Source organism: Xiphophorus hellerii, chromosome 7, assembly GCF_003331165.1.
Source record: "Xiphophorus hellerii strain 12219 chromosome 7, Xiphophorus_hellerii-4.1, whole genome shotgun sequence".
Taxonomy (NCBI): domain Eukaryota; kingdom Metazoa; phylum Chordata; class Actinopteri; order Cyprinodontiformes; family Poeciliidae; genus Xiphophorus; species Xiphophorus hellerii.
The window spans coordinates 26,439,087-26,452,272 of record NC_045678.1 but is presented as its reverse complement, the minus strand read 5'-3'; the positions used below and the strand labels follow the sequence as shown (position 1 = coordinate 26,452,272).

Here is a 13,186-nt window from a genome sequence, read left to right as displayed (position 1 = left end):
ATTCATGTTGGTAAAGTTAGTTAGAAAAAAAAATCATTGCAGGCTCCAGCAGCAATTAGTGTTTTTTTATGGTTCACTCAACAAACCTATTTTAAAGTAGGTTTAAAAGAAAACAAATAGTGTCACTCTCATATATATATATATATTACTAGTGATCAAACAGTGTTGTTTTCAACCTCTCTCGGGGGACGCAGCCCGTTTTCCATGCCCGCAGGTTCCAGCTCTTGTGTGGGATTCCCAAGGCCTCAGGAAAGCACAGTTTACAAGATTCCCACAGTGGCGAATGACTCTCTTCCTCTTCGTCCCTCTTCTGTTTGAACGGGGTTTCTTCTACATAGGCTGTTGTCAAGCAGTGGTTTGGGAAAATGCCTGATGGGTTTTGGTTCATTTTGTGGGGGTTGGGGACATAAAGAAGGCGGAAGAAGAAGAGGAGGAGTGGGACCCCATGCCCACCCCCAACCACAGTCCCCTCCAACCTCATCGGCCACGACAGCTCCACAGCTTTGTTCCTCATCCAACACAAGCCCATTTCCACTGGCAGCCACAGGATGTTCTCCATGGTGGAAAATCCTTCCCATGAGTAGCAAAGCCCTATGGAAGCAATTCATCATGGATGGTTAGGTGTAATGGCCACTATCATGGTGCTATGAACTGACCCACTCAGATATCCACCGCAGTAATAAATAATAGACAAAACCTCTGTTTGGGCATGTAACAGGAAATCTACATTCATTGTCCAGTCCAATAGGGACTTGGATTTACAAATTCAAATAAAACAGACAAAACATGCATTATATCCTGCAACCATTACTGTGAGAGGCTGATGTGTATGGAAAACAAAGTCATCAGAGAAGCACATCAACCAGCCCACCTCATAATGGTTAAACAAAATGAAAGTTTTGTATTGGCCTAGTCAAAGTTTGAACTTAGAGATACTGTGGTGTGATGTTAAACAAGACATTTATGTTTAATAGCCAATGTGCCTGAATGGAAACAATTCTGCAAAGAATTAGCCTAAATTTCTCCAGTTAAAGCTCAGTGCTAGGGTTGCAACTTACATTTTAATAATTGATTATTCTATTGATAATTCTGATGATTACTTGATTTATCGTATGAAAAAAATGGCACATTCGTTATTTTTTTCACCCCTCTAGGGGGTCTTTTGTGGGCTCTAGTGTCCCTTATATGAAAGTAGGCTGACAGGAAAGGGGAGAAGGCATGCGGCAAATGGCGCCGGGTCCGGGAATCGAACCCACGATAGCCGGGTTGAGGACTCAAGGCCTCCAAATGTGGGCGGGGCTATCCCCTACGCCACCACAGCACGCCCACAAATTTTTAATTTAATCAATTTAGTAAAGTTTGCTTTTAGTCTCATCTGTATTTGGGAAAAAAAACAAAACATGCTGAATTCTACCACCATTCAGGCAATAGTTAATAAAATATCTCAATATGTTTAACTTTTTATTGAAAAAAAAAAAAAAAACACTGTACTTCAAACACAAAACAGCTTAAGAAAGCATTGAACACCATTTTTATTTCTAAACCACTCATAGCAATGTTATTTCATAATGCGTAATTAGCAAGTATTTTTACCCTGATCATTAACCCCTTTGCTTCTTCCCCAGTACTGCTGCTTCTAAATAAATCTGTGAAAAAATACTTGTAGAAAAGTAATTACCCCTATTAACTGATTGTGCAACTGCTATCAAGTGTTTACATTAACAGGCAATACGTCTTTACATCTCTGTGAAAGAATTTTGTCTCGTCTTTGGATATTTGTTTTAGTTCAGGCAAATAAGAGGACTTTGTGCTTAAGATCATCCAACAGCATCTCAACTGGATTCAAGACTTTGACTAGGCCACTCCAACCCCTTTTCTTTTAAGAGCATGAGCTTACAGTCACAAACAGATGATGAAGCGTTCTCTTTTAGGACTTTCTGCCAGAGACCAAAATGGCTCCATCCAATGCTACAAGTCATCCAGGTCCTGAAGCAGAAACTCAGTCTCCAGTCATCTGTAGGCCCGATGTTCTTTTTCTGAAATGCTTCATTAGTTGTAAGTCAGATGTAATTGGACGTACACCTTTCAGAAAGTTCCACTTTTGTCTCATCCATCCACAGAAATATCCCTCAAGAGTCTTGGGACTCATCAAAACGTTTTGTGCCAAACGAGCCATTGCGTTCTTTCTGGTCAGCAGAGGTTTTCACTTGGAAACTCTTCCATAGATGCCTTGTTTTTACCAGTTTGTTTCTTATCAATTTATTACCTCTGACCTTCACTGACATAAAGTGAAGTCTGAAGTGCTTCAAATGCTCTTCTGGGTTGCTTATACACTTTAGTCATAATTTTGGTTGGCTGCTCACTCCTGGTAAAGTTCCACATTGTGACTGTTTCTCATCTGTTCTTGAACTGAGCATGATGTGTTAAATTTTACCTTATTTTAATCTGCTTCTTGTTGTCGCACAAGTTCTATTGAAGTGAGTTTTGGATCGAACCTGGCTGAGGCGTGTGAAAATGAATTAGAAAAGGTAGTTTATCACAGTGACTTGGCTAGCATCTTTCTATTAAGAAATGAAGTCATAATTTGCTTGTTGTATTAACTTAGGTTATCTTGGGCTAATGTTATAAGTGTAGCAAAAAAGCAAAAACAAAAGACATCTTCAATAATTTTTCAAGGCACTGTAAAGCAATATGACTTTCTTGGAGATCCAACTCAACCTTTTTTAAAAATATTTCTCAAGCCAGATGCTTTCGGCTTTCCTTCTTTCTAGAGTTTCTTTACTCCTGAAAAGCAGATCCAGCAGTTCAAGCTCTAACACACATACACAATTACTAAACATGGCCCAAATGAGAGGGAACTAATTAAGTATAAGACCCCAGTTACAGACTGTGACAGTAATTACAGAAGCAATCACTTCACATCCTTCCTGGCTTTGCCACATTTCACAACTACCGGCTCCTTTGGAACTCAGTCAGATTAAGGGTCATTAAGCCCTTCTGAGGTCTTTAATTAAAGCACACTTTTATTAGTGAAGATTCTTTCTGCATTTCTAGCCATATACCTCTTAATTATATCTGTAAAAGCTGAAGGAATTCCCTGTTTGTGTTGCGCTTGAGCACTGATTGAGTGGTTTATAGAGCATGACGGTCTTAGCGGAGGAAAAGCTCTGGCAGACGTGCGGTCCACATGTGCTGCAAAGTAGCAGTGCGAGGAAAAATGAAAAATGATCAATATATTCAGGTTCAGCCATCCACACCCAGGCTTTCCTGTTGGACTGATCAGAAATGAGCCAAAGCGGAAAAAGACTGCTTGCTTTGGACCGAGAAACACCAAACTCAGTTTAATGTCTTCTCTGCGAATCACGTTAATCTTCTTTGGTTTTGATTCCACTTCTGTTGCTGTGTGGTTAAGAATAAAAATAGGAAGATTGTGTTGCACTGGCATAGAGGCACATTGCGTGTGTGGGCGTGTATGTGTGTGTGTGTGGTAAACACAGAGTGATGTGCTCATTCAAGGTAATTACTACTTCCGGGTTGCCTAAAGAATGAGATCATCCAAAACACAACGTTTGGCAAATCCTAACTGGACAGGGGAGCAAGTCTGCATGATAAAGTTTTTAATCTGACCTTCTTTATTAAAACAAGAGTATATAAAATATGTTACGTCATCTCCTTTATGCCTCTCTTGTAATTTGTTTATATGATTTTGGGTTGCAATTCTCCAGCTTTTAGCTATGTCTTTGGAACATTGTCTGCTATATTTATACATTATCATTCCAGTCTTTGCACTTGCTCATGGCAGCCTGTTGCTGTAAGCCATCGGGAAAGATGCCAAGCAAAACAAGGACAAAAGAAGAAATGCCAGGCTTAAAACCCATCTCTGTTTGAATGTTTCGTTTTTCTCAATGACATTACTCACAAATATTATTTATCTATCAAAGACCTGATAGAGGATCTCATTGATGTAAAGTCAGCTAATCGTGTACAATTTTTTTTAACAGTAAATTTGACAGGAAGGGTGGAGGAGACAGAAGGAGAAGACATGCTGCAAAAGGCCTGAGACCAGGAATTGAATCAAGGACAACCACGTCAAGTACTACAGCCTCTGCACATGGTGCCCACTCTACCACTTAAGCTACCTAGCACCCTGACAAACATGCCTTTCTGTGGGCTCTCAGAAAAATAACCAAAATAGCACAAAACCAATTCTGCTAAAACTGTTTTTTTCTGTTGAGCTGCTAGGTGACTTTTTATGCTTTAAAGAGTAGTTCTTAATTTTTAAATGAGTTTTTGTGGAAAGGTCGTGTTACCTAGCCTGCAGTAGGACACTACTTGTTTGTCCTGTATGGTGGCCCATGTATGGTGTTTGTCCTGTATGGTGGCCCATACATTGTCCTGTATGGTGGCCCATACAGGACAAACAGGACAAACAAGCACACACACACACACACACATGCATTACTAACGGCAATTTAGACAGATCAATTAAAATAATTAAATCCAAGAAATAAACATTCCTGGAAGCAGAAAGGTGAGAGAAAAAGGAGCTAAAGTCCAAAGAAAAACTTCAATGTTTGCAAACTTTTGTCCAATATGAGAAGCACTGTCTTCATGAATGGAAAATATAAAGAAATACCCATACTACATGCTAACCAGACACCTGCATTTACACCCTGACATAGGGTTTTATATGGAAACACAGAATCAGAGGAAATGTACCTCAAAGCTGTGGTAAGGTCATGAATCAAGCCGCGGTGCTTTTAACATGGACTTGCATGCAGAAGCGGAATGCTGTGCCGATATTAGTGGAGCCTGTTGAGACTTTGATTGCAGCTTGTGGTGCATATAAACTTAGGAATGAACAACAGTATTCAGCTTTTCCAGGCTGCTGGTGATTTCGAGAGGAAGCAAACCATTTATCAGATCTGTTTCTCTACGTAATCCAAGATAAACACTGCTCCAATAATCTTAATAATGTACTTTTCTAGCACAAGTCACAAACAAAATTTAGCCTTCAGACCGGGACTCATCACACAATTTTGTTTAAAAAACTCTGGGCAATATAAGACTTTTATGTGAAACCTCTTAAATAAAAAAATACAGCACACCAAATAAGCTGTCATATAAAGAAAATTAGCTCTTGAAACAAAAACAGTGGTTTCCCCAACAGTTCTTCTTTCATTCAGTTTTTAAGTGAGTTCTGCTAATGAAAAACCTGCTTTTAATGAGATCAGAAAGGATGAGGCTCCTGAAGGCACATGTTGAGGTTCTGCAGTCAGGAGACAACAGGGAAGATGGAGAGAGAGGCAGAGTCAAAAAAAAAGCAGTGAGGGAAGGAGATGCGATGCCTGCCATACTGGAAAGGAAAACAGTGCCACCTACAGACCTCAGATATATTATTTACTCTAACAACTGGCATTTCCATTAATGTACATCTATTGTTAGGACTCATTTGAGAGTTTAACTAGACGAAAAGCTTAATTTTTTCCAAAAGATATTTGCAGAAAATCTTATTCCATCCAAGATAGATGCAAAAACTTCTACATCTCATCTTCCCTGGTCTGAACATGACCTTTTTAGGACTTGGACCTTCAATTTTCCTCTGCTGTTTTGCCCCCTGCTGCTTTCTTTCAGGGTTCCCAGGGTGATCCCGTAATGTTTTTACTAAAACAGGAGTTTTTCAGGGGTCTTTTCCAAACAGCATGACACATTTATCAACTTCATGACAATATCAAATGTCCTGATCCGGACCTCTCTCACGCTTGTAATAAATTGGACCATTTTCCCAAAAGATTATGAACGTTGCATGTTGGTTAAGATAAATGCAAAAGAGAAACTGCCTTGCGTGCAACATAAAGTGTTACCTTAAAAGGACAACATGGTTAAAATGTTTCTACTTTAATGTAATTTGCATTAATAAAACTTCAGGTATGAAAAAGAAGTTACCCTTCAGTTCGGACAATGATTTGATTATTTAAAGCCATTGTCTATAATTTACTCACAATCTGTTGTAGGAATATGTGATTACATCTACAGTTACTAATGCTCACCAGTATGAAGTCACTCAGTGTTTTTTGTTTTGGTCACAGTTCTTAGCCAATCGTACATCATGATTTAACTCAATCAGTGGAAATATATTATAGCAAAACCTTTAGAAGATAATAAAGTATGAAATTTTATTTCACATGAAATTTGAGAAATGTTATATCTCTAAATTCAAACAAAAATATCATGGATAAATTAGCTGACACACAAGCCTAAGTATGCAAGTAAAAATATATATAAAATCGAACAAAATGGCAAGAATTGAGTACAAAGCCGGGGTACAAATTGGCAAAAGGGTCAATTTCCTGCATTTAAAATAGGGCTGTAGTGTAACTAATATTCTACATTGAAATAGTACAACTAATTCAATGTAGAAATATCTAGCAATAGATGTTTCATCTATTACTAAATGAAACATTCCTGGTATGTGTTCAGACCTCTGAGGATAAAGGATATTCTGCATTGTTCTTCCATATTCTTGGTAGATAACTCAAATGACACTATCAGAGATCACATGAGAAAATTATAACAAAGGCACCCTTACTATTGTTCCAAATATTCTGGAAAGCTCTATCTAGGGACTGCTAATAGTGTTACTTTTTCATTGTATTATAATCATTTATAATCCATAGACTGTTAGCCCAATCATTTTCAGAGGCTCAGATGATTTGTCTCATCTTGGTTTGTAACAGAAATCATAAAGGAACAGTAAGCATCCGAAAATAACTCCAAGAAGCACAAAAACTTGTATGACTCGACATGTTTAAGGTAATAAAAACAAACAAGGAATCATCTGAGACCAGATTTAATGTTTGCAAACAAATATGACAAATTTTTTGAGCAAGACACACTGACATGTTATACATGCACCACATTTAAATGTTAGTATTTGAGAAAAAGTAGCAGACCTCCACTGAAGACAACATATGTGACAAATTCCCAGAGAAGGCAGCTTCCTGGCTAATAAATACAAAGTTAAAAACACCTCTATCAATATTTTATAGATTGTCAATGATACAGAAAAGAACTTGTAGTATATTTTCTTACACAGTCACAAGTTGGTCAGGATCCTGTTTATTCTCAGTATACTGACATGTAGTAATAATGTCTATTATGTAAACATCTCTCCAGGTACCAGTATTACAGTATGAATCACGTTCCTTTAGTTTGCTCTTTCATTCACAAAGGTAGACCAATTTAAGAAAGTGTAAAATGTTTATGTAAAGGAATTGCTTTGTATAGATGCAACACCATCTAGTGGCACAAATTGGTAATTGCAATTAACTAAGCCATCACTAGCAGAATACAACAGCTGAAAAGGCCTAGTAAAAGACACCATGTTTGGTTAAGCCTCTATCTACAGCACTCTATCTACAGCACTCTACACCAAACCAATGCAAGAATGGTAGGTGATAATGATTTGTAGCTGTATGAATAATGAAGTTTAGCCCAAAATTATATAAACTGAAAAGAAACCTGGGTTTTGCATTTATTTTTTCCTTTCAGGGATACGATATCAAATGGTGATCCAAAAAGTAATCTGCTTTCCCAACTTAAATTGTTAAGTGTACCGTTAAACCTGTAGTATTAACATGAAGAAGCAAAAGGAGGTTAACTTCATAAACACTTGTGTATAGAAAAACAAAAGTGCAATACCACCATCAAACAGCAGAAAATTTTTACCAAGTGTGTTTGGGTGGTAATTAATAAAACATAATTTTGATCTCCACAACATGAAAATGTAACCGGCTTCAGGCTTTATAATCTTTATTAACAAGTGGGGAACATACCAGTGTTCTTTTTATTGTCATTTTAGAGATGAAATTATATAAGATGTTTTGCTACCTTCAGCCATTACAGCCGCCTGTAGCAACACTTTACAAAAGATAAAACTTTAAATATTTAATAGATAATTGGATAAAGCCATGGTTTACATGAATGTAAAAGAGCAATTAAAGGAGCTGAATCACGCTTCTACAAATGAGAACTTTACTCTTGATTCAGGCTAATTCATTCAGTACTTTTTACACCTAACTTGAACTAGAGCCACGACACATTTTTGTGATTTGAAAGAAAACATTTGTTCTAAGACACAGTTTTCACAAGTTCAGACATGGCTAAGGCTCCTTTGTTAACTTAAGAAAGAAAATAATTGTAAAAATCCTTACAGTGACAGAAGGTTAATCCAGAACTTTTAACTTCCAAACATTTAGAAAATAAATGTCTATTTTTTATAAAGTAAAAAGCAAACAACAGCTTGTCTTTGGGACTTACTAAGATTTTTTATTCTTTTTTTTTTTACCCGCATGGGTTACGATGAACAAACGTCAGTTTCGGTGCAGCAGGAAGTTCTTGATGGGTTCTGGTAGTGGTAACGAAGCTATGTGGTTCAGACGACTTTTGCCCATCGTTCTGCGGATCCGGATGCGACACAGATGTGTGAGCCTATGAGGGTTTTCTGTCAAGGAAAAATAAAAACAAAGGCAGCTAAGTGGCTGCACAAAAGAGTCAAAGGATAAAGGTTTAGAAATTATTCGTAATGTGGTGTCACGTGGCGTAAAGGTTAGAGTCCTCGTCGCGGTTGTCCAGAATTTGTTCTTTAAAAGTCTTAGTAATGACTCTCTAATAACATTATTTAATCTGATAGTGCACTATTAAGACACTCTGCCCTAATGAGGATTCACTGACTTTAGCAAACTGGATACTTAAAGTGGCTCCAACTGAAGACTGCCCGACCTATTTTCTGACTAATTCAGCTAATATTTATTTGACTTCTTGGGGACCATTGGAAATCATTGAACGATCATTGCGAGATGGTCAGCTGATCTTAAAATATAAATAAATACAAAAGGATGGCAAAAGTATTATCTCATATTGCATGATCTATTTCTCATGTTTACGCCTATGTAACAAGTTTCTATAAATGAACTAACACAACAGCAGCTAAAACCCTTGCTGAATGAGCTCTCCATTAATGTCTACACACTTGCAAACTTTTCCCACTCACTCTTTGCTTCCAGGAACACCCTGAGTGCCTCCGGATCCACCTTCCTTCGGTTTGGTGCCTCCAGTGCCACCTGCTCCCATGGGACCAGCGCTGGGTCTGCGCCATGGTCCAGCAGCAGGTGGACGAAGCTCACCTCGCATCCATGTCGCAGCACTGCGTCGAGCAGGCAGGAGGCGAGGCCCCGAGTCAGGGCCTCTTGGCAGACGGGCCCCGTGTAGTTGAAGTCGGGCTGCGCGCCGGCTTGGAGCAGCAAACGGAAAGATTCGAGATGATGGTAGGCAGCGCTGATGTAGAGAGGACACACCACCAGGGTGCTAAGGGTTCGAGCACTGAGGAGGAGCCGGGGACCCAGCTGGTGGTCCATGTCAACATCGGCATTGAATCTAGAAAGATACAAGAAAAGTTGCATGGTTTTATGAATGCAATTTAGGGCAATGAGAACAGAAAGAAAACTAAAACTGATGTTTTAAAAAGCCACATATCTCATAACTGTCTGGCTTCATAATAAACAATCTTCAATATTATCATTAATCTATGATAAGGAAGCTGTCACTGTCCTGTCACTGATATAAATGAATTATTAAAAAAAAGGATTTTGTGTACTTTAAAATAGTGTATGATACAGTAGAAATAACTGTTTTGTTTTGTTTTGTATGGAATGTAAATTTAAAAATTACAACAATATCTCAAATTCAAACTGAGCAAGCATAGCATCAATTAGAAAAGAAACAAAAACTCCAAAGCTTCTGAAGTAAACAGCACAGGTTGGAGAATTTGTCTACAGGACAACTGTTGCATAGAACATGTGGAGGAATATGCTCTGGTCAGATCCAAATAAAACTGAACTTTTATGCTTATACAAAATGCAAAGTGTGATGAAAAACTAACATTTCCAGACATCCTGAACACACCATTCGAACTGTTAAACATCATGCTTTGGGGAAGCTGGTCAGAGCTGACGAGAGGATGGACGGAACTAAATGTACAGAAAAAAATGAAAGAAAACCAGAAGTTCCAAAATTCTGGAGAAAGTAAGCCTTCAGTAAACGCACATCTTCCACCACCAAGGCTCTTTGATGAGGGACGCGTTTGTAGAAATGGCTGTCAATGCTAGCTTGTTCACTCTGTGTTGATATGCTCTGGCTGTTAACTGGTTTTCTTTGAGGTTCCAATAATTCATTAATGAATAAACTTACAGACAGAGCCGTTTTCCTGTTTCACAGACTAAGCACTCTGCTTTGCTCATTGTATTTGGAAGTGACTGGTGTAACAGCAGCGTGCTACGTTGGGATCAGGTTTCTCTGACTCAGCAGCACGTCTGAGGGAGACCTGACCAGGTCACATCACACACACACACACATAGGCTGACAGAGAGCAGCAGACAGGACACACACTCTTCTATCGCTCAGTCACAGAAAAGCACTAATTACCAAATTTTAGGATATTCCAATTTTTATATGTCCAATTCCACAAATCTGCCCACATTATCTACACTGATGAATGGTTTTGACTTGACTTGCTGTCTGATCCAGATACAGTTCAAAGTCCATATTTGATATATATATATTAAAAAAAAGCTGGTTTAAGTTAAATTATACTCATGTGTTAAAAGGGCCCAATCAAAGTCCAGACTAATAAACAAGCAAGTCTTACAAAGCAAGTCTTATCTTGAACTATTTTCCAAATGATAATGGAGAAACATTTCAATGCAAAGCTGGTCTACAAAGCATTGAATCAGGGGGCTGAATACAAAAAATAAACAACACACTAACTTTCATTTAGGATTTTTTTTTTAAAGAACATCCACAATCTAATAAAATACATTGAAATTATTGTTGTAATGGGAAAATAACAAGAGGACGTCAAGAGGAAACATGATGAAAATATAATGAGTAAATTAGAGTAATTCAGCACAGTACAGTAAAAATAAAGTAAAAACAAATTTTATTTGTAGGATATAATACATCTATAAATCTGCTGGAGGTCAAAGTAAGAGGTTTGTATGTTGCTTCGTCTCACCTGATGAGCTCCTGCAGGATGTCAACCCTCCCGACCCGCGCCGCGTGGTACAGCGGGGTGCTGCGGTGGTGGCGGCTCCCGTTAGGATCGGCGCCGGCTTCCAGGAGGATCCGAACGCAGTCCAGGTGACCGTTAACCACCGCTACGTAGAGCGCCGTCTGACCTTTGACATCGACCAGGTCCACTTCGGCTCCCTGTGCGATCAGGTAGGCCACGCAGGCAGCGTGTCCGGCTGTCGCTGCGATCCGCAGGGGCGTACAGGGCAGACAACCGCAGCACCACACCGACTTCTCATTAATACGCCTGAAATCAAAAAAATTGAGTTTTATGATTGTTTTTAAAATGGTACCACCCAAAGTAACACCAGAAAATGTGCCATAAGAAGAGTAATACGTCACATCTGATATTCTCTAAAACTAAAACATAGACAACACACAGCGTTTGCATTTTCTCTGTAATCTTTCAGTTGTTTTCTCTAGGAATTTGCAAAACCTGAGAACTACAGCATAGATTAGGTGTTGTTCTTCGATCAGTCCAGCAGTCAGCTGGCCTCACCGTCTGAAGTCATCTTCCTGCAGCAGGTTCCTCAGGGTGTCCAGGTCGCCCACGTAAGCAGCGTTGTGGAGCCGCATGTCATCCTGATCTAGTGGTTTGTCACAGAACTGCTCCTGGAGCCATTCCTTCAGGTTACGACCTGATGGACAAGCAGACAGACCGAGGAAACGGAATGAGAGAACTCTGCATCACACCTGTGGGGATGTGGGTGTTCTGACACACACTTTTCATTCAGTTCTGCTCAAAAACTGTATTTCTGTGTCATTGTCTTTCTGACTGTGCAGTGAAACTGACATGAGCGCATATATTTCTGTGAACAAACAATCATTTGTGGTATTGAGAGTTTATATCTCACATTCAATCACAAAATTTTTATCTTGCGCGCTCTACTTATAATATAATTTGGCACAATATAGGTAAAACCGCGTTGATATTATTGATAAAATAATATATATATTTTTTTCCTTTATTTAATCAGGTAAACCCCGTTGAGATCTAGATCTCATTTTCAAGAGGGACCTGAGCAAAAAAATTGCAATACATAGCATATTAATATTAATATTAAACACACAACTGTTACAGTTCTTTTTATGTGGCCCTCTGGAGTGTAGAGGGCCACATAAAAAGCTATGGCCCCTGGACCTTGAGTTTGTCTGAAAACGTGGACTATGGAAAGCCAGCAGAGGCAGTGTTATGGTTTGGGCAAGATTGGACTGAAAGCTATCAGTTTGAGGAGTCAGCTCTCCATTCGTGTGTTTGTGGGGTATGCCAGACAAACAAGGCAGACCCATGAAGGCCCCACCTCATAAACGAACAGGACTTTAAGGTTCTGCTGCTCCAGATACCACAGTATGCCTCCATGCGCCAAAACGGAGACTAAAAAACACCGTTAGGCAGGTGGTTATGATCTTATCCTATCTCGATATACTTAAACGTGTTACAAAATGATCGATGCAGCACCTATAATGATTCCTGTCATTCATCCGTTATTAAAAGCCTCTAATTAATACGCCATGAAGAGTGTATGTAAACGTCTGACTGCAGCATCAAAACCTTAAAGAAGCAGTGTGTGTGTGTAATGAGTCAGAGCGCCGTCAGTTTACCTGCAGCAGTGCTGGGCAGGTCGGACACAGTGATGAGCGGGGGGAAAATGATACTGGGCGACTCGTCAACATCAGCGGCTGGACCGTCCGCCATGCTTCCGCAGAGTTCACGCAGCCAAACCGAACCCCTTTACTTTCACTTCACTTATTAAAAACTAAAAGAAAAACCGAGCCAGCAGTGCAGAGGACAAGAGAGAGCAGGACATAAACAAGCCTGTTGATGATGGACGATCGGGCTCGGATCGCTGCGCTGCTTCCTGGTTGCGCTCAGCTGCGACATTTAAAGGGAAACGCATCTTTTTCAAATACAAACGAGTCATAGCTAAATAACATGCTATCATGGCGGCTGTTAACGGCCTGTGATGTCCTGAACAGATGAGTAATAGAGGACACTCACTTATACTTATTATCATAGTTTACAGCCATTGGAATCTCTAAATTCAGTTGGTCTGGTCAT

At 39.2% G+C, this 13,186-nt stretch overlaps 1 protein-coding gene across 1 annotated transcript; it reads right to left on the bottom strand.

Annotated features, from left to right (window-relative positions):
* Window positions 1–6,834: 6,834 nt before the first annotated feature.
* Window positions 6,835–13,046, bottom strand: asb1 (ankyrin repeat and SOCS box containing 1). The gene is made up of 5 exons (XM_032567451.1): window positions 12,730–13,046; window positions 11,627–11,765; window positions 11,072–11,374; window positions 9,053–9,435; window positions 6,835–8,503 (listed from the first exon to the last, which is right to left on the bottom strand). Exons 1-5 carry the CDS (start codon window positions 12,821–12,823, stop codon window positions 8,373–8,375), a joined length of 1,050 nt encoding a protein of 349 aa, XP_032423342.1. The 5' UTR covers window positions 12,824–13,046; the 3' UTR covers window positions 6,835–8,372.
* Between the last annotated feature and the right edge of the window lie 140 nt (window positions 13,047–13,186).